This window comes from Gossypium arboreum, chromosome 13 (genome assembly GCF_025698485.1).
Source record: "Gossypium arboreum isolate Shixiya-1 chromosome 13, ASM2569848v2, whole genome shotgun sequence".
Taxonomy (NCBI): domain Eukaryota; kingdom Viridiplantae; phylum Streptophyta; class Magnoliopsida; order Malvales; family Malvaceae; genus Gossypium; species Gossypium arboreum.
In genome coordinates, this window is record NC_069082.1 from 128,204,405 (window position 1) to 128,230,537 (window position 26,133).

The 26,133-nt window shown below is 31.3% G+C and overlaps 3 protein-coding genes and 1 long non-coding RNA gene across 5 annotated transcripts; all 4 read left to right on the forward strand.

Moving 5' to 3' along the window:
* Positions 1 to 553: 553 nt before the first annotated feature.
* Positions 554 to 3,139, forward strand: LOC128286602 (uncharacterized). Its single transcript, XR_008277215.1, has 2 exons — positions 554 to 635; positions 2,859 to 3,139. It is a non-coding gene; the product is annotated as an uncharacterized LOC128286602 (long non-coding RNA).
* A 2,051-nt stretch (positions 3,140 to 5,190) lies between these two features.
* Positions 5,191 to 11,658, forward strand: LOC108450615 (phytochromobilin:ferredoxin oxidoreductase, chloroplastic). Of its 2 annotated transcripts, none has more exons than XM_017748318.2 (8): positions 5,191 to 6,022; positions 7,377 to 7,493; positions 8,538 to 8,632; positions 9,541 to 9,634; positions 9,756 to 9,887; positions 10,016 to 10,120; positions 11,157 to 11,207; positions 11,296 to 11,658. In XM_017748318.2, the coding sequence occupies exons 1-8, from the start codon at positions 5,795 to 5,797 to the stop codon at positions 11,482 to 11,484; spliced, it is 1,011 nt and encodes a 336-aa protein (XP_017603807.1). In that variant the 5' UTR covers positions 5,191 to 5,794; the 3' UTR covers positions 11,485 to 11,658. The 2 variants fall into 2 exon arrangements, with proteins under 2 accessions (XP_017603807.1, XP_052879804.1); XM_053023844.1 differs by lacking the exon at positions 5,191 to 6,022 and adding an exon at positions 6,170 to 6,185.
* A 1,826-nt stretch (positions 11,659 to 13,484) lies between these two features.
* On the forward strand, positions 13,485 to 15,920 carry LOC108451225 (anaphase-promoting complex subunit 11). The gene is made up of 3 exons (XM_053024628.1): positions 13,485 to 13,576; positions 14,566 to 14,684; positions 15,694 to 15,920. Exons 1-3 carry the CDS (start codon positions 13,485 to 13,487, stop codon positions 15,807 to 15,809), a joined length of 327 nt encoding a protein of 108 aa, XP_052880588.1. The 3' UTR covers positions 15,810 to 15,920.
* Positions 15,921 to 18,429: 2,509 nt separating this feature from the next.
* Positions 18,430 to 20,781, forward strand: LOC108452136 (scarecrow-like protein 3). The gene has a single exon (XM_017749890.2). It carries the CDS (start codon positions 19,159 to 19,161, stop codon positions 20,593 to 20,595), a length of 1,437 nt encoding a protein of 478 aa, XP_017605379.1. The 5' UTR covers positions 18,430 to 19,158; the 3' UTR covers positions 20,596 to 20,781.
* Positions 20,782 to 26,133: the final 5,352 nt, after the last annotated feature.

A 26,133-nucleotide genomic window follows, 5' to 3' on the forward strand; every position in this document is an offset into this window, starting at 1 on the left:
TAAATAAGAGAATTATTGCGAAAACTCTCTAAAGCACCGAAGCAAAGCAGAATTAAACTTGAATCGAAAGAGCAACAAAGAATAGAAAAATCAAAGGAAAATAACACGTCAAGTGTTTCAGTAAATATTCTCAAAAGGATTCTATTACTTTGAAGGTTTACAACTGAGTGTGTAACATCCTGATTTTGGGCTTAGTCGGAACAGTGGTTTCGAGACCACAAATCCGATGAGGAAATTTTCATTTTTATTATATTTTTATGGTTTACGATTTCACAGAATGATTTTTAAAAATTTCGTTCGAAAATTTTTATGTTTGGGCACTCAATTTAGAAAAAATGACTAAATTGTAAAAAATGCAAAAGTTGAGTTTTATACGTTAGAGGTGTCTAATTGTCATGAAATTTTAAATGGGAGGTCCTTAAATGATAATTAAACCATCATATAAATTTTTGGATAAAAATGGTCTTGGTTGGGTAAATTTTGAAAGAATAGTAAAAAGGGCATTTTGGTCATTTAGGGGTAAAATTAATTAAAAGACAAATTTTAAACCCCAAATGTGTCCCTTTCTTCTTGATACAACAGAATGTACCAAGAGCAGCCATGGTTAGGGTTTGGCCAAGCTTCCAAGCTTAATAGTAAGTGATTTTGAGCTCCGTTTTTAATGTTCTATGTATTTTTGAAATCTCGGTAACATGATCTGCTTATTTCTACCATTATTTTGAGCTAGGATTTATGTCTAAAAATTTACCCATGAATTATATGCATGTATTTTTATGTTTAATGGTAGAATATGAAGCTTGAAATTATGTTAAACAACTTTTGCTAATCGATTTTACGTGAAAACGAGTAAAATGACATAATCGGTAAAAATACCTAATGTTCATACGTACATGTTAGAGTGAGAATTTGATGTTTCCATAGAAGGGGAAAATGATCAGCATGTCATAAAACATAATAAAATAGGAAGAAGTTTAATTTTCGAACTTTGAGGCAAAAGTGCAAATATGCAAAAGTTTAGGGGTCAAAATAAAAATTTGTAAAAATATGATTTTTAGACCCATATGAATAGTGTGACTAATTATTAGGCTAAATATGATATTATAGATCAAGGAAATCAAGATTTGGGCTTAAATAGGGAAAATACAATGTTATGGACTAGAATGGTAAATTGCCATTTCTAGATCCGAGGTAAGTTCGCGTGATTTAATAAGCCTATTATTCATGATATTATTGATATACATGAAATATAATTTGTAATAATTGTATTGAATTTGATGTTAATAGAAATTTGATGGGATATAATATTTAAAAAAAATTAGTGATTACCGATAATATAAGATCTTGCATATGTTGCAATAAGGTTCTCCCTAAAGGATAATCTTTTGATCTCATTATGAAAAGGAAATGTACGCCTTGTGTGTACAATGTGAAAAGTGGTAGCTTCGGCTACCTGATCAGTGAAAAGTGGTAGCTTCGGTTACTTGATCAGTGAAAAGTAGTAGCTTCGGCTACCTAATCAGTGAAAAGTGGTAGCTTCAGCTACCTGATCAGTGAATAGTAGTAGCTTCGACTATCGAATGTGAAAAGGGATAGCTTCGGCTATCGAATGTAAAAAGGGATAGCTTTGGCCATCGAATGTGAAAAGGTTAGGTATACTTTGTGTATACCACATGAAAAGGTTATGTACACTTTGTGTGTACACTTGAAAAGGAAAGGTATACTTTGTGTATACTATATGAAAAAGAAATGTATACTTTGTGTATACCATATGAAAATGAAGGGTATACTTTGTGTATACCATATGAAAAGGAAATGTATACTTTGTGTGCACCACTTAGAAAGAAACGTACACCTTGAGTGTACAATTGGAAAAGAAAATGTCCATCAGAAATTCAATAATTCAGCGGTAATGACATACATAGTGATATAAAGAAAAATGGTATGATAAACTCATCTATACTTAGTTGATACTAATATGATGCATATGATTGTCCTGTTGGCATGAGTGGTTGTGCTAAGAGATAGCAGTGCACGCATGAAACTCATGAGTACATGTTTGACATGTGAAATGAAATGGACTTGTGAAGAGAGTGCAAATGAATGAGTGATATTTATGAGAATAATTTCTATGACAAACTTGTGATAATGATCATTATATTGTACCAAAACAGATTTGAACAGCAGCATTGGTTCGACTTTGAAAATCCACTAAAAAAAGTGGAAATTGAGTTAGAAGTTTAATAAAATATGAAATTAAATCTTAATGAGTCCAGTTTCACATAAAGGAAAACGGTGAAAGCAAAAGAATTCTGTATCATGAGATATTTGAATTCTTGTGAGACAGAGTTGGAGTGATTCCAGACTCCCCTGTCTCAACTTTGGAAAATCACTAGAAATTGTACAAAAATAATTATGAGTTAAAATTCATATGACCGAAATCCTTAATGAGTCTAATTTCAGGAGAAAGATATGGGAACATTATCCGACTATTGTACTATAAGATAATTAAATTTTAGTAAAGAAAGGTCGAATCTGTCAAATAGCAAAACACGAGAGACTTTAAATAATAAACTGTATTTATTGGCTAGACCAAAAATTCTGAAAATTTTATGGTGGAAATATATATGAGTCTAATTTCTGAGAAAACTTACGGATCTTAATTTGAATTTTCGTAGCTCCAGATATAAATGATTTAGTGACTGTGACTCAAGAAATAGCTTAACCAGAACATGTGTAAAAATGTACAATCGGGATAGTTTTACTATGGAAAGCATATTAGTAAATTGCTTATTATTTTCATGCGAGCTTACTAAGCGTAAAGCTTACCCCCTCCTTTCCATTTCTTTTAATGCTGTTAGGTTAACTCGGGGTTGGAGAATCGTCGGAGGCAGCATCACATTATCAAGCCAACACCTTGAGAGTATAAACAAATATGCTAGAATTATCAAGTGAATGGCATGTATGGGGACCTAGTTTTATAACATGTGTTATTATAATTTGGCCAAATATATTGGTCTTTAATGAGCTAATGATTCTGACTTATAAATCTAGCTATTCATGTTATGTTTGATATTGGTGATGTGTATATGTTTGTTTGCCATGCATTGTTGGTAATATGCTATGTGTTGTTGTGAGAATACCATGCTTGTGTCTTGATTGTGGATATATAATTACTCAAATATGCCACGTCAACTGCTATGAAAATGTATAAGTGTATGTAGGTAATCAAGGGTGACAATTGGCTTGGAAAATAGCCTTGAAATTGTCCACACAGATAGATACACGGGCGTGTGTCTAGGACGTGTGAGACACACGGGTGCGTGCCTTGGTCGTGTGACTTAAGCCGTGTGACCCTAACTTATTCATGACCAAATGGATAGAGAGCTCCATGGGCACAGGACACAGGCGTGTCCCAAGCTACACGGACGTGTGTGACCACATGGTCCAATTCCACATAGGCGTGTAACTCTCTGAAGCAAGAAAATTTAGTTAAGTTGCCCAAATATTTTCAAAGTTTTTGGTTTAGTACCGAACCATTCCAATGTATGTTATAGGTTTCGAATACCTATATAAAGGACGATATTCATGTGTTCGAGATGTTTTAATTTTTGGTGATAATTTTGTGGCCCGGTTTTACTTGTTGTGAATGTTTAAGTCTGGTAACGCCTCGAACCCTGTCCCGGCGTTGGATACGGGTGAGGGGCATTACAGAGTGAATATAAATGAAGGGATATCTCTATTTATAGTTGAGCTCCCCAAAACCAATCGTACAGATTGATTTACATCAACGGTCGAGATTAGAGCCTATCTACAATTGAGAGTTTTAAGGGATTTAAAATATATACAATCTTATCCTTTTAGGATTTACACTATTTATCCTAGTAACTCTAGTTTTATTAGAGTGTTTCACTAAGCCACCAATGTTTCAAGTAGATGAATTTCTATATGGGTCTTGCGAATCGGGTTAGTTCCTGTGGGTCAAATGAGCCCCATTTGTTGACTTCTATGGGACGTTTTGTGCGCAATGGTCACAAGCTTTGATATACAGCCCGTGACACTAGTAATTTGTTAACAATGATACATATACAAATGTGGTAAAATTTATTAACTTAAATTCATCGAAGTTGCTATTTTTTAAGTCTAGAAGATCAGTTAACTTGCGATGAGTTGTTGGATGGGATCCAAGAAACAACGTTGAACATCATAAATTTGTGAACCAAATTCCAAACACTTTTCTTGTCTAATTTTTGACACTGATCGTCAAATCAACTTGGACTTAATAATTTTTGACACTGATCGTATAGTCGCTTGGTGCTCATTAGCTAGACTTAAAAAAATAGTTCAGTGACTAAAATAAAATTTTAAAATAGTTTAGAGACTTAAATGAAAAGTTTGAATAGTTTAATGACCAAAACGTAAATTTACTAATAATTTAATGACATTTAGTGTAGTTTCCATAATTATATATTATTATTTTTAAAATTTTATAAATAATTATCTTAACATTTAAAAAAATATTTATATTTTAGTATTATATATTACTAAAGATTTAGCTTTTATATGTTATAAATTATATAATATATATAAAACTGAATACATTATATTAGAAACAAAGAAAACGGGTCAGCCCAGATTTTAAACGAGTCTCATTTTTTTCTTGAGTTTATTTTTCGAACTTAATATTTTTGTTTAAATCTTTTTAAATTTAGGACGTATTTGGGCTTCGATCGGAAGCCTAACCTATGATTAGATCTAGATACATGACACAATCAAACATTTTAAAGGGTAAACTACATTTATAGTCACCCAATTATTAATAAATTTCTATTTTGATCACCTAATTATTAATAAATTTTGTTTTGGTCCATGATATTAAAAGATTAATAACTTTTAAGTTAAAATAAAATTTTAAAAGTCAATGTAAAACAAATAAGGTTTAACAATAATAATTCACAACTAAATGATAATTCAATTATTTGATTTTAGATTTTTTATTATTAATTGTTAAATAATTATCGAGGAGATGATATAACTATTTTTAAAATTGACGTAATAATAATTTTAACTCTCAAATATTTATATATTATATCAATTTAATATAATAATTAATCCAAAATATTTAAAAAACAAATTTAGGCTAAATGAGATAACACTCGAATAAATTACTGAATTTATTTTTTATAACTCATTTTTTAAGACTTATATCTTTATTCAAACTCTCACTCAAGTTAAAATTACGAAAACTTGTGAAATTCCTTACCCGAGTTAAGTTCATGTGCGATCCGACTAGAATTCCGGTAAGGTTAACTGCCCCGATCGCCGAATCGGCGGTTCCATCCGCCATCATAACCATCAACACTCAGACCCTCTACATTAGCACCATATAAAAATTTTCGCCTTCTTTTAATTTAGCTCCAGTTTTGTTTTTTCGTTGTTGTTACTGTCGAGATGGCGAGAAACGGCGCCATCCCTTTTCTCATGAGGTCGGAGAAGATTGACGGTATCGATATTTCAGCATAGCGCCGGCGGAGGAAGTTCATGAACTCGCCGTCGGTGATACCACGGAGACTTAATGGTGGGGCTACCTCCACGTGCTTTGTGAGATGATGGTGCTTTTTTTCAGTACACGTGGCGAAAACCCAAAGATCCTCATTTTAAATAGCCATAGAAAAGAATGAAAAAAAACTTTCCAGTTCTAGAAAATCACATTTAAAAAAAAATTCATGAACTCAACCCAAAATGTAATGAATCCTTAGTTTTTTTCATTTCTTTTTTACTCTTTTTCAAAAGAAAAATGGATTGTTGTTCTTTTTCATCGTCATTAAGCTTAAGTTTAAGCTTAATGTTGAAACCTCGTCCGCCATTAATGACCATTAACTATAATGGTAACTCTCAGTGGAGTAAAAGGAAGAAGAAAATGCATTGTTTGCTTCAAGTCTCTGCAATTTCTTACCAGAACTTCATTCATTTTGCTCTTAATGAAACTAAACGACATACCCTTTTGCTTCCTTCTCCTCTACAGGTAAATGGGTTCTGTGCTTTTTTCTTTCTTTCTTTTTTTTTGAACCTTTTAATGAGAATTTATGGGTTATTTTTTTTTGGGTTTAGTGTTGTGTTTACTATATATGTTCTTAGCCTTTTCAGTTTGGAGGTTTTTTTTGGGTTTAAATCTATGGGATTTTTAGGTTAGAGTTACTGACGCAGACATACAGTACTATATGGATGAATAATTTGTGTTACTTTTATCTAATTTCCATGTTGAAATGTGTTTTGCTATACATTTTGTGTCTAGTCGATGTTTCGTTGAGGAACATTACTGATATGTATTATAGAGTATACTTTTGGCAATATCTTCACAAATTATTACTCCACTTAATTCATGAAGTAGGATTGATTTTTTGATTTTTCCATAGGGAAAATTTCTTTCATCTCGTTTATTCTGGTTTAGAATTCTTGAGGGATTTTCGATTCCTATGGGAGGAGTCTTCGAAGTGTTGTCTGTCCGGAGGTGGAGGATCCCTCAACACGTTCGGTGTTGTCCCAGGTCGGGTTTTTGTTTCCCGACTCTGTCGAGAGCCCGAATTGATGAAAATGGGCACCATTTCCTTGGTGGCGCATGGCCCGATCCAACTAGACGCTCCTGCTCCATGATCCCTGTCTTCAGCTCAGGCTTTCAACGGAGTTGGGAGACAAAACTCCGGCCTGGGACAATACCAGACGTGTTGAGGGGTCCTCCGGCTCTAGGCAGACGTCACTTTGAAGACTTCTCTTGAAAAAGTCAGAAATCACTCCACGCAAGAATGGCCATTTATTGTCACATACATTGGATCAAAATAATGCCTTTAAGAATGGACCATGTGTTTATACTATCTGGTATTTGAGCTAATTTTGCTTGAAAAGAAAAATAGCAGAAACATTTCAGGATCCTGTACTGGTCCTACTGGAGCACAAGGTTCTTGCTGCTCGATACTTGCAATTCATCATGCCTTTTCATGCCTTTTTATTGATAAGAATGAGCGAGAATTTAGTTTACAAGGAGCACTTGATGGCAATAGTTCTTTAGGGTTTTTATTTCAAAGCATGAAGTTTTTGGCTGTTATCATTGGATTAGCCCAAAATCCGAAAATTAAGCTTGCCGAGTTCAATTTTTAGGGGTTTCTCACGGAACCAAAGTGTTAGCTTCAAACTAGACACATAAAGATTTTGAGCTAGTCCAGTATTTCTTGCTTCCACTAACTTTGTTGTTTTTTAATGTTGTGATGAGCATTGCTACAATTGACATACTGATACATATATATTCTCGTTTATGTGAATTCTTGATTTAATGTTGATTTTTTCTGCTTTTATTGCAATCTAAATATTTTATGTCACTTCAGGAAAAATATGGTTCTATGATCGCAATGGATGAACAAACAAGGCTTGAAATGTTATCATTCGAAACTCCCAAAATCAGACTACTTAGAAGTATGAGCATTGAAGGTGAAGCTATGCAGGTATTATCTTCTAATTCATTACCTTTAATGTTTCGAGTCATTAAATCAGCATTAAGACACTGCTGGGTTTTACAACTTGAAAAGCAAAAAAAAGAAGGTTTTCTTCTTATACTTTTTGTACTTGTTACAACTTGTTATTATCTCGGACATATTCTTGACATATTTCTCATGATCACTGTAGTAAGTTCTTCATATAACTCATTAGAAGTACACAAGCAGCAATTTGACTCTCATTGTTTATATATTTCTTAATCTCTCGAGTTTTGTAAAAGCCTTAGTCTTTAGTTTTCCAAACATTGGTCTTGTCGTGCTGTATTTTATTGCATTCTTGATCTGTGGAGTCTTTAGAAATGTGAAAGTTCAATTTTTTAACAAAGAGCAACTAAAAACAAGATTTATGCTCTGAAGATACGATGTAATACATTATTTCAGAGACCATATTAGTGTATGGAATTTGTCCCAAAAGCTGATCGAGGTCTTATGTAGAAACGAAGAATAAGAAACCAGTTCTATGACAAGTAATGCAGGGTTGAGATCTTTTGTTTGACCATAGATGCTCTCTCTATGGCTGTTGAGATCTTTTGTATGACCAAGATAGTTCTAGAGATTATTTCTCTAGTAGAATCCTTGGTTCCTTTTTTTTTTTTCTGTAGATTTTTTTGTACATAATCTATACTATTCTTTAAGTGTTTGACTAAGCTGATGTTACTTATCAATCAGGCCTTAACTCAGTTAGGAAATTACCAAAAACCCATTCCTTTTACAAAGTAAGAAATTACTATGAGGGTTATTTTTTTTTTGTCTTTTTATATTTTTATATGAAAGCTAAAAAAATTATACATATGACAGGATTTGTGCCTGAGACATCATAGCTCTCAATATCTCAACTTTACTATTTCATCTAAAGTCTCATTTGTTTTTAAATAAATTTTTTATAAATATATTTCTTACATAATTTTTTTCACCCACATCGCGGGTTTGTCATAATCTAGTATGGTTTATGTTTTTGTTAATGCTAACTTTGTTCCATCTTTATCTTGGCAGGTATTAGATTTTGCTGCCTTTCCGAAACCAGAATTTGATCTACCCATATTTTGTGGCAACTTCTTCACTACTGCTAACATGAACATAGTCGTGTTGTAAGTTTTGTTTATTTTCTTTCATTATTTGTAGAACATGAGTGGCAAGATCAGGGGCATAGACAAGGGGGGTAGGCAGTGGCCTTGGGCCCCTCCTACAAATGGTAAATTGGTCATTTAGACCCTCCAAAATATATGAAATTACAGATTAGTATAATGCTAAAATTGTTCTTTGCCCCCCTCCCCAAATTTATGGTTCATCTCTAGCCCCCTAAAGCGATATTCTGGCTTCGCCCCCAGTGAGTCTATATTTTTCAAATGCTCAGTACTTTAGTAATTCTCGTGTAGCAGATATATCCACCCAGCCCTAGCATAGTGGAACATGTTTTTTTGTTATGTTGCCCAAGGTGGATAACAAAAAGAAACAAGAAATCCAGTTTCAGTTTCTATTAGGTTCTCCACATCACTTGACATTCTAATGGTACACATAGCACATCAAAAAGTGCAAAGTCAATTTGAATAGAGCATGAACTTAAATTCTTCAATTTGTTAAAATTTGGATTTATCAGTTATACTATGTCGGTCCTAATTTGGCGCATTGAAGGGACATGATGGAAGTAGAACCATTTGATAGGCATTGCAAGATGTTGCGGCTGCAAGTAAAACCACCAGTGTCTGGCTTTGATTACTTGTTTAGAATTTCCGATACTTCTCCGTTTCCTTTGTCTGAAATGAGAAAGGAAGGGCAAGAATCGAGATAACAAGCCAGATTGCTAGACCATCTTTATGATCTAACATTCATGTTGATCACATGAGTGTAGGTTTCCTGTTTGTTTGTGCATTAGTATTAATTATACTTGAAATGTTTGACAAATAATTCACAAAGACCTTAGAATTTTCATTCTTGGATTGTGTGTGGCTCTTATGAATCATGACTTTGGAACTTACCCTATGTTAATCACTTATAGGGACCTAAATCCTTTGCACGATGTCACTAGTCGAAGAGACTACAAGGAAAAGTACTATGACCGCTTATTGCCTCTAGGTCTGAAGTATACCGAGGTAAATGAGATGCTTGGAACTGGCATGTTATGGTAAACCCAGATATTGATAATTGTTTATATCAGTTTTATCGATTCTCTAAAATATGTATCAGTGATGACTGAACACAGATTTTATGCAGCTTTTACCTTGGGGAGGAAAGCTTACGAGTGAATCTATAAAGTTCTTCTCACCGATAGTGATATGGACCAAGTTTAGTTCGAGCAATTCTAAACACGAAGTTCTATATTCCGCATTCATGGAATACTACAAGGTACGGTTATTCTTCTGAGAAATGCAGTCATTGCCTGATGATATAAATTACAAATGATAATTGGCATTATCGATACATTATCTTTTGGAAACTGTGCTTAGTTTTCTTACTTCTTGATGCTCTATTAGGCATGGCTGGAGCTAATGGAGCAAGCGGTGGAGGATACTGATCCATCTCAAATTACGTGCAATCTCGAAGCCCAGCATAGATATCTAACATGGAGAGCTGAAAAGGTTATTATTCCAGATTTTTGCTTTCTCTTACAGTCTCATCTTTATGAACCTATCATCTCTGTTAGCTTTGGATAGGATCTTCACAGTTGATTTTTGCACGACATAGAAAATATTACATTAATTAAGATAAAATTATTGATTGTTGTTGCAATCGAGTTTTTTATGTCTGAGAACTGAAAGAGAGCAGATAAAATTGTCTGACTCTTTCCAAGGGGTGTGTAATTGACCCGAGCTGAGCCCGAATATTGGCAAGCTCGAGCTGGACTCAAAATTCAGAATTTGATACTCTGCTCGAGCTTGATCAAACATTCAAACTCGAGATATAATCGAACTTCTCGATCCTGTTTACTAATTTTTGTATTTAAGTTAGAAGTCAATTAAGCTCATACGTTTTCAAGCTTGAGCTGGATAATTAAGCTTAAGGTTAATACTGTTAAGATTAAGGGTAATAGTGTATTTTAATGATATAAAAATATTTTAAAAAAATATAAAAAATGAAAACACGATAAGGCTTGCTAGCTGTTTGAGCCGAGTATTATTATGCTTGAATTCGGCTTGATCAATAGCTTGGCTTGGTCAAGCTTGAGCTTGGATTGATAATTACCGAATTATGTTTTAGTTTTTTTTTCAAGTCAAACTTGTGTAGTTTGCGTATGCCGGTGTCTCATTCACAACGTTACTCATTCCCATTATAATATGTTAATACATAACTAAATACTTGTCACTTGCGCTTCTTGGATTGACTCAACACTCTTTGTTACATTTAACTTCTCCGATCTTAACATATTTATCTTAGAATCATATCCATAACGGCAAGTTTGTTTGGCCGAGCAATCCTAGGTCCAAATTTCAGGCTTAGCCTTTCAAATATAGCTACTGTTGAATCGTGTCTATTGGTAAAGTCCAAACCGGGCTCGGAATCAACCCCAAAAAATATAATATTAGAGTCTTCTGCATTCCTTTACAGGAAATCATAAAAGTTTGCAGGCATTAACGTTTCTTATTTTCTCAACTTTTTTGGTTCATATGAAAGCAGGATCCTGGCCACGGAGTTTTAAAACGGTTGATTGGGGAGAAGCTCGCCAAGGTCTATTCATGAATCACTTAGCTTTAATGATTTTTGGTCAACGTGACCAGTTCTTTACCTAACTAATGAATCAATGCAAAATCCGTAGGATCTGTTGAGAAATTTCCTTTTTAGTGGGATTGATGAACTAGGAAGCAAAACGTTCGTGGACTACTTCCCCGAGTACAGCATCGAAGATGGGACTATAAACGAGAAACGAAGCATCATCGGTAAGGGTTTCGAAAACCGGCCTTGGGATAAAAACGGAGAGTTTATTGGTAATGACTTGAGAAACTAACTTTTTGTGGATTCTTGTAATCCTGCTTCTTAACCCTGATTTTTCACTGTCTGTGTACCGAATAATAATCCATATATACACCTCCCAAATGGAAGGAATTGTTGTATGTTATAGCTAGATTTTGTGTACATTTAATTGTTCTTCTTAGTGATTTTCTTGCTTTTAAAGTTCCAACATTAATTCTTAAAAAAAAAAAAAAAAAATTAGCCTGAAAAATTGAAGGAAGTTTCTCCCGTAGAAATTGGCTTTCGAATGTGTACATGGTTGGCTTTCGATTTTGCTTGAACAATAATTACATAATGGGTAAATTCCACTAGTAGTTATTCAATTATTAGTAATTTTTTATTAAAATTACAAAATGATCATCCAATTATTAGTAGATTTTTCTTTTGGTTATCTAATTTTGAAAAGTTAAAAATATCATTTAATTATTTAATTGTCTTTTTTGTCAATTAGGTGTTTTTATTTTTACCTTAGCTAGCTGGAAAGATAAAATTGAATAGTTAGTGATTATTTTGTAACTTTTTATAGTTAGGTGATAAAAAATATTAATAATTGAGTGATTAGTTTATAATTTTTATAATTGGATGACTTAGTATTAATGTAATTCTTTTAAATAATAAAATATTTTGTCTTGGATTTTAGTTTACCCGTTGATTGCAATTTATTTTATATTCGATTTTATGTCATTGGTTAAATAGAATAAATTATTGAATTTTATTTAATTGAATAAATTATATTTGATTATTTTATACGATTTTATGTGAATAAATTATCGATTTTTGATTTTAATTGAATAAATTATGTTTGATTAGTTTATTCGATTTTAGGTAAATAAATTATCAATTTTTGATTTAATTGAATAAATTATCAATTTTATATTTGATTAATTGATTGAATTTAGTTTGATGTTACTGATTAAGAATCTTTTACATACAAATAAACGATCGATTTATCATATTTAGGTTATTTAATATATATTATTTTGCCAATTATATTTATTTTCTATTGCCAACTCAAAGTCTTAAATTTTTTAATTTTACTTATTTTAATAAATATATACAAATTAATTATATTTTAATTTCTTCCCGACTAATACAAGGAAAGCAAAATCAAAATTACTCAGTAATAAAAAATAAGATAAATTATATCTGTTGCAAAATTATTAGTAAAAGTTACAAAATAATCTTTAAATTATACAAAATTTTCATTTAAGTTATTAAATTATTTAAATTATTTGTTGTATGACTTTCTCTATTCACATTCCTTATATCAATCGAAATCTCTCACTCCTCTTACTTTTTATAGTTCAATTCTATTTTTTTCAGTGAAACAATTTTAAACATCACGAACTCATGAATCAAAATTTAAATAACTTTTTTCTCTAATCTTCGGCACTGACCCCAGATTGATTCGAAATCTAAAGTATATTTTTCTACTTATAGATGGGTACTGATCATTTATTGATCGTCAAATTCTCTCTTGAAACTTGCTAATTAGATTTAATAAAAAATAAATAAAATTTTTTGAATAGTTCAGTGACTTAAATAAAAACTTTCAGAGTTTAGTGACTATTTTGTAACTTCTTTGAAGTTGAACGACTAAAACGTAAATTTACTTTTCCTAAATATTATTTAATATAATTAAATTTATATAAAAAATGCAAAGCGGGCAAAACATTTTAATTTTGTTTAAAAAAAAAAAAACACTCCGGACCTACTCTCACCACGGCTCTGTCGCAGCTCACTCTGTCTTCTAGTTTCCGACGGAGCAGGAAATTTGAATAAGGTAATTTTCAAAACCCTAAACCCTAAAAAGGTTCGATGTCCACTTACAGTCATGATAGAGAGATTTTAAGTTATTTGCTATCTGTCTATCTTCATCACTATGCTATATTTTGATTTCCTGTTTTCGATCCTACTGCTCGTTACTATTTGTCTCATCAATTTAATTTAAGGGTATAGGTTTTGCGGAAATGGCGGGCTGTTGTAGCCTCTATAATGATTATTTTCCGTTATTTGCGGCCACGATCTGCTGCTATTGATGTGAAATTTATTCACACCGCTAGTGAGGTCGGTAGCATGGAACTGATGTAGTTAAATTTTGACTGTTTGGTGTCTGTTTGGTTGCTGAGAAAATTTAAGAAATGGAAATGAATATCGAATGAAAGGGGGCATGGGATATTGCTGATTTTGTTTTAGTTCCAATAATGGTGAAAATTTGAGTAGTTCTGAATTCTGATATGAATTTATAATTTATGGGGAAAGTTCTCTCACATAGGTCTTGGTTTTGCAGGAGAAGATGAAAGTCAAGTTGCTACGTATCCTTGTCTTCAATGCAAAGTGTTTCAAGCAAAATTGTTTTTGTTAATCTTTTATGAGTAAATGGTTTATTCCATGTCTTGGATTTTGTGTATGTGTCCAACATGTGCTTATTCAGTCCTTTTTGCAAGTATTTCATGTATTTGGCGGGTATTTGAAAAGTCATATTTCCATACTTATGTTTAGAAATATCGGACATGAGAACTTAAAGAAAAATGAAGAGTCGGAAGAAGATTTATTTCACAAGAATAGCACCTTTTGTGGTTTCTGTTATTCTTGAGTATATATCTTTGATTTATGGCAAAAAGCATTTTTCTTGTTTTTCCTCAACCTTTTAAATTCTTGAGTATATCATATGTATGTTAAATGTTACTAAGCTATGTTACTTGGACACGGGTATAAGTTTCGGATACTTGTATGTTTCTGACATGGCTATGCGCTCTTTGTTTTCTATGTTTTTCCATGTATTTGGAAAGCCATGTCCTCTCACCATGTCCATATATGTGTCCAACATGACTATTTCAAGCAAAATGAAGTGTTGGACTTGTTTTTGGTCAAAATGACAGTTTTTTTTACTAGAAGAAGCAGTTTTCTCTTGACCTATTTCTCTCCCTATATCTTTTGGCTATAAACAGAGTAAGCACTCTTTACCACTTGCGTCCCAATGTAGCTACTAAAAAAAAATTATGCTTTTTTGTTGAATTACCCTTGTTTTTTTAATGATGAGGAAACTCTAATTATATTTTCTTTTTGATGACAGATGGCATGCTGTTGCTTCATGGACATGGGATGCCCAAGATGAAACATGTGGAATTTGTAGGATGGCCTTTGATGGTTGTTGTTCTGACTGTAAACTCCCTGGGGATGATTGCCCATTGAGTAAGTCTTTACTTTGACTGATCGTATTGTCTTTTATTGTTGAGTCGTTATTAAAAAGAGTTTCTATGAAATTTTGTGCCCTTAAATAGTTCTTACCTTTTGGTTTCATGAACATTATGTTATTCAAATTCAGGTATGTGTCGACACAGGTAAGGCCGATTTTTCTACATTTTTCTATGTATTTGGAAGGCTCTCGGAGGTTGTGTCCCTATATCCATGTGTTAGACACTGTTACTTCAAGAAAAATAAAGAGCTGGAGCTCCATAGCGTGAATGTGTCTCCTTTTTTAAAATATTTTCATTTTTCTACTAGGACAATTGTCAGGACAATGCTACTAAAATTTGCTAAATGGCATTCATGTGCAAAGAAAAATCTTTTTGAAATCCCATTAATATATGGTCTAAGATTCTATTTGGAATTGCTTTTCTATGATGATTTCATTGATATATACTTTTTAGGAATTACTTCTACTTTTATGAGATTGTAGCACTTTGTTCATGCAAGAGTTATGTTGTTCCATTCTTCTTCTTGCTTGATGTACTTGTGTCCGATATATTTGACACATATTCAGATATAGGTATAAGGATATAATCCAACAAATATATGGAAAACTTAGAAAAAATCAAACAGATTGCTGTTGGACACAGATCTATCATGAGATTCACATCCGAGTCCGAGTAACTTAGATTCAAAGAAAGATACAAATTTGGTATTTTGAAATGAACTAATAGTAGGCATGGTTTGCTTATATAATCATATGACAGAACGAGTATATTCACAAATACAATGCATATTCATCTCCTATTTTGCTTTGACTCTTTACTTCTTATTTTTGAAGCATTCATATACTTGGACAGAGGTACGGGGATATGACCCTCACACCTGAGTCCAAATAACCTCGATTGTTTTCATTTTTGTCTCATTGCTTTCTTACTTATTATACATGTAAATGTTTGGAGTTCATCATCTTCTTAGTACTTAATGATGTTTATCGGTTGTTGTGTTGCAGTTTGGGGTGCATGCAACCATGCTTTCCATCTTCATTGCATCCTGAAATGGGTTAATTCACAGACTTCTCAAGCACATTGTCCGATGTGCCGTCGTGAATGGAAGTTCAAGGGATGATTCATCCAATAAATATTTTAACCATTGATGCCTTATGTTGCTTATCTGTTAAAAAAACACACTTTTTATCTCTTCTCATTTTGATCTACCTATATTCATAGATTCACCAAATATGAGTTTTGTTTCTGTTTTGTGCTTACATGGTTCATGTAAAATGGGCCAACAGTTATGGCCATCAACCTTTAATTCGTCAAACACCCTCCCTTTTAGCAAGGTTAAAAGGGATTTCACAGCCGGAGTGGTGGTGGAACCGATCAAACTATCGATTTGCTGGTCTGACCGGTTCAAGTAAATAAAATATTTTTGGTTCAATCACGTGGTTCAAGTACTCCATATCAGTTGTTGTTCAATCGGTTTAATGACTCTTTGATCTTGTATTTCGGTTAGTTTCTTGAGTCAATCTGTTTAATGGTTTTTTTTTGGGCCGGTACTTAAGCAAGAACTTGATCCAAACATCATTGTCCTTTGGAGAAATGGGTGTTAGTCAAGACCCAAGAAATGAAATTTTGGGTTTTGGGTTGTATCAATAAATGATTTTATTTAACAGTATTTATTTATATTTAACGAGATTTGAACCTAAATAGTTTAAAATTCATTAAAATGAAAAATTATATTAATATTAATTTTATGTATTTTTAAGTAAATTACCTTGAGGTAGTTCAACAATTAGTGCGTTTGCACTTTAGTCCCTAAATTTAAAAGGTTCTAAGTTGGTCATTGAAATATTTAAAATTATTGTTTAAGTGGTTAAGTTACCATTTATCATAGAGTAAACTATATCCAAAGTTATTTAACTATTAATAAATTTACACTCGTAATTTTCTAAAATTGAGTAGTCAATGTGTAAGTTTATTAATAATTGACATTAATTATAATTTATCCTATATTTTATAATTAAATTTAAGTAAAAGTATATTTTAATTATTAAATTAAAAAAAACCTTGCACCCTACTCTTAAACAGAATGTAGTTTTTTTTTTTTGACAAAGATAATAAAAAACCTAGCTACATGAACTTAAACCCTTCCCTAAACGGTAGAACCTCGAACAGCCGCAACTTGTGCCTTCTCTCATGTATCGTCTTTACCAAGCTATCAGCCTCCAGATTATCTTCTATAGATATGTGCAAAATACTCCAACGGCCAAATCATGATAACAACTGATGAATTCTCCTAATGAGAATAGAGTTGAAACCCTTCAAAAAACTCTCCTAAATGTCCTTAACGTCTCAAAGTTATCAAACTGAGTTAACACATTATCGTAACTCTCCAAACAAATGTAGTTTTTAAGTATGAACAAATTCCCAACTACTCCACCTAACTCCACAAGTAGAGATAAATGTATCATTTATGGTATCTCTCTTATCTACTTTTGGATCTTCTATTTCCTTAGATTTCTTTGTCTCTTTGTCTTACAATAATAAAATAAAATACCAAATTTAAAGTCTTTTTTCTTTTAATTCTTTGGGTTAGGAACCAAAACCATGTTCTTGGAATCACTTTGGAGACTTTTCTTGCAATCTCCCACACCCCACTAAGAAACAAAACACATTGAGGCCAACTGTTGTGTCTTTGTTAGGACATGTTTGGCTTCTTCTAACCTTTGGGAATATGTAAATGGTTAAAAAAAAAAGGCCTGCCTTTGATTCTTATCCACCCAATGCAAGGACAAAATTAAGTATAAATTTGGTGTTAATTTTACCTATAAGAGTTAAAATATTTTATATTTATATAAAAAATTGATATATATTTCTATTAATTTTTATATTATATTGTAAAAGATCTAAAATAAAGAATAAGCCGAGAAGTTTGTAGAGAAAGGAAAATATTTAATTGTATTCTTGGTCCTTGTATTATTTGTGAATTTAAAATTTAGTCTATCTACTAAATAGTTTAGGGTTTCTATTTTATTATTTAAAAATAAATTGGATTGATAAATTCACAAAAAAAATTCATTAAATTAAATTACGTAGTATTTTAAAATAAAAAATATGGTCATGTAGTCAATTTAAAGGCAAGTGGAAACTATGTAAGCAAAATATATATATATATATTGAATTTCTTATTGCTTGTCTGACTTACAACAAACTTTACAATCCCATCCTTAACACTTTCATTTGCTAACTTGGCTTAATGTTTGCTACAGGGGCGTGCCTAGGGCGGTTGGCATGGGTTTGATCCTCCTTAAAATGAAAAATTTTCATTTAGGTTCTTTAAAATTTTAAATTAATAAAGATAAAATTCTACTTTGGCCCCCCTAGAAATGATAAAAAATTTATTTAATACTTTAAAATTATAAAGATATAGACTATTAAATTAGTGAAATTACATTATTATTATTGTAAAAATTACAATTTAATTTCGACTCCCCTAAAAAGTTTTTCTAGCTTCGCCTCTAGTTGGCTAGTGATCCAATTTAACATGATGCCTGAGATAGTATCATTAATAAGACTTCAATTGTTCAATCAAAATAATTAAAGGACTAAATTCGCCATATTAAAAGTAGAGAGTTGCATTTCTAATATAAAAAAGTATAGGGACTAAAAACAGAATTAAACTAAAAATCATAAAGCTAAAAAAATTAGGAATATAAAGACAAAAAGCACAGAAGAGAAAGCTAAAAAGGGAGGCTCAATTTTTTATAAAAATTCCATATTCAACTCAAAGTGTAATGAGCAACGACAAATCATCACACGACAAAATCTTCCTTCACGCATTGCTTGTCGACAAAACGTTACAATGACCAAACCCAAACCCTCCCCTTTCCCTTTTATTCTTTCTTCTCAATAACAATGAACACCTTTTAATTCATCCTCTGGAAAAAAAAAACCCATTTTTTTGCCTAAAAAAACCCAGAAATTAAGACATCTTTTTCGAGTATTGGCCAAGTTTTTTACGTGATTTGATTTGGGTTTTTGATCATCTACAAAACGCAGTAAGGATTTAGCTCAACTCTTCTTCTATATATATTTTTTGAATTTATGAGGTTTTTGTTACTTTTTTTTTCAACTCTTTATCTAAAAAAAACCCAGAAAATTAAGCCTTTTTTTTCAAGTACTGGCTAAGTTTTTTATGTGATTTGATTTGGGTTTTTGATAATCTACAAAACCCAGAAATGATTCCGCTCAACTCTTCTTCCATTTTTTTGGGGAATTTTTTTTTTAATTTGTGAGGTTTTTGTTACTTTTTGTGAACCTTTTTTTTAGACAAACCACTGTTTTTCATCTCATTTTTTTTTTCTGGTTGGATTTTTTGTTCTATTCAAATTCTCAGTTTTTTTAATTTCCGCCCTTTTTGGGACATTAATTTCATGAAATTTTGAATATATATAAGCTTGGAGCTGTGTATTTTAATGGTGTCAATGTCCCAAAACGAATCCTCATCGTTAAAATCATCATCATCATCACTGCAAGTTTTTTCTATGATGTCATTGTCACCTAGCTTAGGATCATCATATCCATGGCTTAAAGAGCTTAAATCAGAAGAAAGGGGTTTATATTTGATCCATTTGTTACTCACTTGTGCTAATCATGTAGCCACCGGTAGTCTCGAAAACGCGAACATTGCGCTCGAGCAAATATCGGAACTCGCTTCACCGGACGGCGATACGATGCAGCGTATTGCCGCTTATTTCTCCGAAGCACTCGCGGACCGGATCCTCAAAACGTGGCCCGGTCTGCATAAGGCTATCAATTCGACTAGGGTTGTTGATTTGGTATCGGAACAAGCGTTGGTTCGGAGGTTGTTTTTCGAGGTGTTTCCGTTTTTGAAAGCGGCATTCTTGCTTGTTAACCAAGCTATAATCGAAGCGATGGAAGGGGAAAAGGTGGTACATGTGATTGATCTCAATGCGGCGGAGCCTATGCAATGGATTGCACTCATTCGAGGTTTGAGTGCAAGACCAGAAGGTCCGCCGCATTTGAGGATTACGGGGATACATGTGCGAAAAGAAGTGCTGGATCAAATGGGGCATAGATTGTCGGAAGAAGCCGAGAAGTTAGATATACCGTTTCAATTTAATCCGGTTGTTGGCGACTTAGAGGATCTCGATGTTGAAAGACTGCATGTTAAAACTGGGGAAGCGGTAGCTATTAGCTCGGTTCTCCGGTTGCATTCGCTTTTGGCTTATGATGACGAACCCCTTCGGAAGAAACTTCCGTTAGCATTGAAGAACTCAAATGGAATCCACTTACAAAGAGCCTTACAAATGAGTCAAAACACCTTAGGAGAGTTACTCGAGAAAGATAAGGTTAACGGATGCAGCCCTAGCCCGGACTCGGCTTCTTCGTCGCCCTTATCTTCACCCGTTTCACCGAAGGTCGATACCTTTCTTACCGCACTACGTGGTTTGTTGCCTAAACTCGTGGTCATAACCGAGCAAGACTCTAATCACAACGGATCCACACTAATGGAAAGGCTATTAGAGTCCCTCCATTCGTACGCGGCATTGTTCGATTGCTTGGAATCCACGGTCTCAAGGGCATCCCCCGAGAGACTTAAACTCGAAAAGATGCTCTTTGGGAACGAAATCAAGAACATAATATCTTGCGAAGGAGCCGAGAGGAAAGAGAGACATGAAAAGCTAGAGAAGTGGATACAAAGGCTCGATTCAGCCGGGTTCTGTAACGTCCCATTGAGTTACTACGGGATGTTGCAAGCGAAGACATTGTTGCAAGGTTATAACTGCGACGGGTACAAGATGAAAGACGAGAACGGCTGTGTCATGGTTTGTTGGCAAGATCGACCGATGTTTTCAGTATCGGCTTGGAGGTGTCGGAACAGTTTATGAAATGAAAATCACAATGATTTTATGAAGTTATATATACTCATATTCATCGTGTTAGGTGAAAAATTTACCCTTGGTAACTTTTTTTTTACTTTTTCATCTCATTGGTTAAATTTTTTTGCTGTTGAGTGCAATGTACAGTTTTCCTTTTAACTTTCAGTTTATGAAATGAAATCACATTGATTTTAATTTTGACAGAGTTATACATGGTCAATGATCATTGTGTTAGGTGAAAAATTTACCCTTGGTAACTTTTTATTTTACTTTTTCATCTCAATATTGATATTTACCCTGTATTGGTTAAAAATTTTAACTGTTGAGTGCAATGTACAGTTAATTTTTTTTTCAATGGAACAGTTTAATTTTTGTACACTCGAAATTAGTGGAAATGAGTAAAATTGAGTTTTTTTTTACGTAAATAATATAAAAATAATTAATTACGAAGAATGTATGAGAAATAGATTAATTACGGTGTTCCGCCTGTGCCGCTTGATATATTGGCAGCACCAAATTGAAATGTGATAGACTTAAAATATTTAGGGACTGAATATGTAAAATTTTCATTTAGATTAAGGGTGTTGTGTAATAGTACGGCGAGGTGAATTGCTTCATAAACCCTCCCTATTTATTATTTTATTTTATTCCCCTTCAACATAAAAAATAGAGAGGCCAATTTTATTATCAAATTCATTTACAGACACAAGTATAAAATTATAATTATAAAAGCTTTAGAAAATTTTTATTATGTATAAATTATAATTATTAGTTAAATTTATAGTTTCTAGATATAATATGAGCAAAACAAAACTACTATAAATATCATTAACTGTTATGTTAGACAAAATTTAAACAAAAAATTATTTTTCTAAAATAAATAATATTTATTTTCAGTTGAAATCATTTTTTATATAAAATACTTTTGGACTAATTGGTAATAGGGGAATAAAAAATAATAATAAACAACAAGGGTTTACAAAGCAACCGCAACACCCTTCAAGCCAACCAACCAAAATGAGAAAGTTACATATCAGATCTCTGAATATTTTAGGTCATCATATTTCAGTCTAGTATTGCTAATATCAAAAGACCGATTTAAACAATGTAACAAATACCTATTTTCGTAATTAATCTGTTTCCCATACCATTTTTGTGATTAATTATTTTTTATATCATTTAGGTGAAAAACCTTAAAATTGATATAAATAAGATGTATATATATATATATATATATATATATATATTTATATTTATAATTGAATTTAAATATTTATTATTTAAACTAAATTTGTGCCTCGTCGAGAAGCTTCAAAAAAAATTAAAACCTAGGTCCATTTTGGACTGCTTTAAATATTAATAAACTAATAAAATATGTTTTAATCAGACAAGGTAAAATTGCATGGTAGGTCCTCTACGGATTAAATTATTTTTTTACTATTAAATGTATCGATTAGTTCTTTAACTACTAAAAAGAATCATGTCAAATTTTAATCGATAGTTAGCATTCATCGTTTAAGAAATGACATGACAATTATTTTATTTATTTTAGTTTAATTCTAAACAAAAATTTTATTTACTGTACCATAAAATTATTGAAAATATTAATTACATTAAACAATAAATGATATTTTTAAATAGTAAATGTTAACTTTGTTAAAATTTGATGTTATTTGTTTCTTTTTATTAAAATTGAGGAAATTAGTTTCTATATATCGGATCAAAGAGCAAAATGATCATTTTTATTAAAAATTCCATCTATTTCTATTGGTAAAAACTGGCGTACTTGATGGAATAACCAAATAGTTACAACTAGCCTACACGTGTACCTCATGCTGATCTATAAAGACCAATTTTTAATAGTAAAAATGGATAAAATATTTAACAGAAATATTAATTTGCTCTTTAATATAACATCATAGACTAATTTGCACGTTTTTCGAGTAAATGAGACAAAATACAATCAGACTTTTAGTACAAAAGTCTTCATGATACTTTTATCGCCATCAGTGTTCATTAGAATTTTTCACGGGCTGAACCGAGCTTATATATAATATCAATTCACTTTATGTTAGTCCAGTCTGACCCAACCTAAAATATCAACATAATTTTTTCAAATTCACTCATATTATTATAATATATATTACTTTAATTTAATATTTTTATTTTTATTTTATTTTATTAAAATTTTAGAATTTTACATTGTAACCAAAGCATCTATAATTAAACCAACATATTCGGCAAGTATTCTTTTCATTGGAAGCTGTTAACAATAAAATTCAAAGTATATTGCATCAAATTTCATAATTAAATTTGATTGGTATAGCATATTTCTGGTCGGCTCATAAAATTTTGTGCTTAAGAAGTCCCTCTATTATAGAAATCTAATTAAATTAGTTCTTTTATTATTAAATAGATTAATTTAATCCTAATATTATTTTTAAAAAAATTAAAAAGATTAAATTGAAATAGAGTTATTATTTACTATTTAATAGAGTTAATATTTTTAAAGCTTTTATGGTTCTGTAAATTAAATTTTTATTTAGATTTGAATTGCAATTGAAAAATAAATAAATTTCAAGACAATTTTTGTACACCAAATGTTACCTTTATTATAATTTGGGCTTATTTAATTCTTTTTAATAATATAAAGACTAATCTATTTAATAATAAATAGGCTAATTTAAATCAATTCCTATAATATAGGGACTTCCAAATTACCTTAATCTAGTGCCGGAAACAGGGGGCTAGCAGGGTCTCAGCTCCCCTAAAATAGAAAAATTTTCATTTAAACCCTTTATAATTTATAAAAGTTTAAATTAATAATAGTAAAATTGCACTTTGGCTTCTCAAAATAATAAAAATTTGATTTAATCATTTGAAAAGTATAAAGATATAGACTATTAAAATGATGAAATTACATTTTACTATCGTAAAAATATACAATTTAATTTCATCCCATATTTTTTTTCTTATAATCGAGATTAAAATCTTTGTTGTCTTTGAAATTACAAACTTAAGTTTCGGCTCCATTATGTTTTGTTATGTATATTACGCAGTCCATGCGATAATTCCAAGCATTATTATTTTATCACTATGGAATTTTTTGGGGTATATCCTTAAGATTTTTCCAACTTTGATTTTCCTTGTTAATTTCCAAATATATTTTTATATTTATTGTATATATATATAATTATCATAGCACATTTCAAAATAGCAGATCGCCTACCTCACATCTAAGAGTTGCAGAGCTTGGTCAAGACCTTCAATGGCGTTTCGTTTCATTGTCATCTTAGCTTTACTCAATGTATGCCTTTTAACATCTTTTGCTTTATATTCTTTATCATTTTTTTCGTATTAGATCTTTTGGTAACCATTTAGGGGTGACGTCCGGAGATTGTTTTAGGAGAACAAAGGAAAATATTTTTTTTGAGGGTTAAACTGCAATTTTATTATTATATTAACTTGTGATTCCTTACAAACTAAAGGGATTATATAAAAAAATTTCCACTTTTCCCTCTGCCCCTGTATCCATTGAGTCGAGTTAAACCCTTAAACAATGAGTAAAACTCTTCCAATGCCATTTCTTTTTCATTCACAAGAATCTAACTCGAAACATTACTTAATGTACATTGAGCTTCTTATTCGATCATGCATTGGTTTGTCTTATGGTATCTTTTGAAGATAGGGAAAAAAATTATTGCAAAATTTGAGATTTAAATCTCGAACTTTTAAATATTAAACTAGAAACTCAAAACCACGAGTGAATCTAGAGGAGCTGGCAAGAGCCTTGGCCCTTTAAAATTTTTATAATTTTAAATTAGTAAAGGTAAAACTGTTCTTTACCCTCTAAAATGATAAAATTTTGATTTAATCCTTTAAAAAATTAAATTTTTACTATTTTTACTATTGTAAAAGTTACAATTTAATTTCGCCTCCTCTAAAAATATTTTTTGGTTTCGCTCCTACCTGAAACTTTATTTTTAGGAGCATTGAGCTCCTTACTACTCGACTAAACATGCTTGGTTTACCCAAGGGTGATTTTAGGAAAAAAAAATTAAGAGGATTTAGAATTAAATTATAAATTTTTGAGATGTCAAAATATAATTTTATCATATATCAGTTTATAATTTGATCATTTTTAAAAATGACTAAACAAAATTTTTCCATTTAGGGGAAGCCAAAGTGTAATTTTCTCACATATAAACATATAATTTAATTAATTTTAAGAATGTTGAAATACAATTTTCCATTGTTAGGGAGGGGCTTGCCCCACCCTCCCCTTTGTATTCACCTCGGGTTTTACCTTAACATCTTCTGAAGATAAGTAAAAAGTGTAGCAAATATTGAGACTCGAATCTCAGACTTATAAACATCATCTTTTAAGAGTGACTAAACGAATCAATTCAACACTCTTTTACTTTTTTTTTTGGAAATAAAAAGTAGAGATTACAAATATTCTATTCTTATATCTATTTTTGTCTCTTAATTTAATTTTATATCTATTTTTGCAATTTTGGCATAGTTTGCATTTGGAGGAAGCAAAGCAACATTGACCAAAGAGGAGCTTCATTGGATATCAGTGTTTCCACACACTAAAATGCCCAAATCTTTGCAAGCTGTTCTTCCAATTCCTGGTTTATTTATTTTCATTATTAACCTTTTTTTTTATTTCATTTTTACCCCTCAAATTTTTTATTTTTTTTCTTCTTTGCTTCAATCATAGACAAGCACAGTATAAAAGAGTAATTTATTAAATATCCGATTTTTTTTTTATTTACAAGGTTTATAATCTAGTAAAAAAATTAAATGTCTAAATTTGACTCAACTTTCAGGATTGTTTTTACAAGGGCTAAACCCTTCAAGCTGGTCATATAAAAGTTTGATCTTTTCAAAAGTGTTCAAATAAAGGCTTTTCAACTGCCGAATATCATATTCAAATTATATTTTTATTATTTTCTCTTCTATAATACTTGATTCAACTACATGTATTTTATTGGTCTAATTTTTACTACAGAGTTGAAGTGCGTGAAAAATATTTATTTGAGTACTTTTGTAAATATTAAACCTTTCTATGATCATTTGAGCATGTAGTCCTCGTAAAATGTGTTAAACATTGTCGAATGCTATTAAGTTAATTTTTTTAAAAATAAACAAATAAGACACATTGTATTTTTTTCATCCCATAAGTCACATACATGTATAGATACACTAATATAGTGAAAGGTTGCAGATTTGAATCTTAAACTTATTAAAAATCGATTTTAAGGGAAAAATTGCATGAACTAATTAAACTAAAATTCAGGGCTTTTTTAATATTAATTTTATTATAAATTCTTATTATATCTATCTTTTTTATATAATGTTTATAACTACTCATATCTCCTCCCAACATTTAAATAGGAGATAATGTACTCTAGCATACTCAAATTTACGTCCTAGTGCACTGATAACAATATTAACACCAATCGAACTAAGACTCAATCGGCAACATTCGAATTTTTTAATTTCCCCATATAAAGGAATTGATTATTTAACAATTTATAA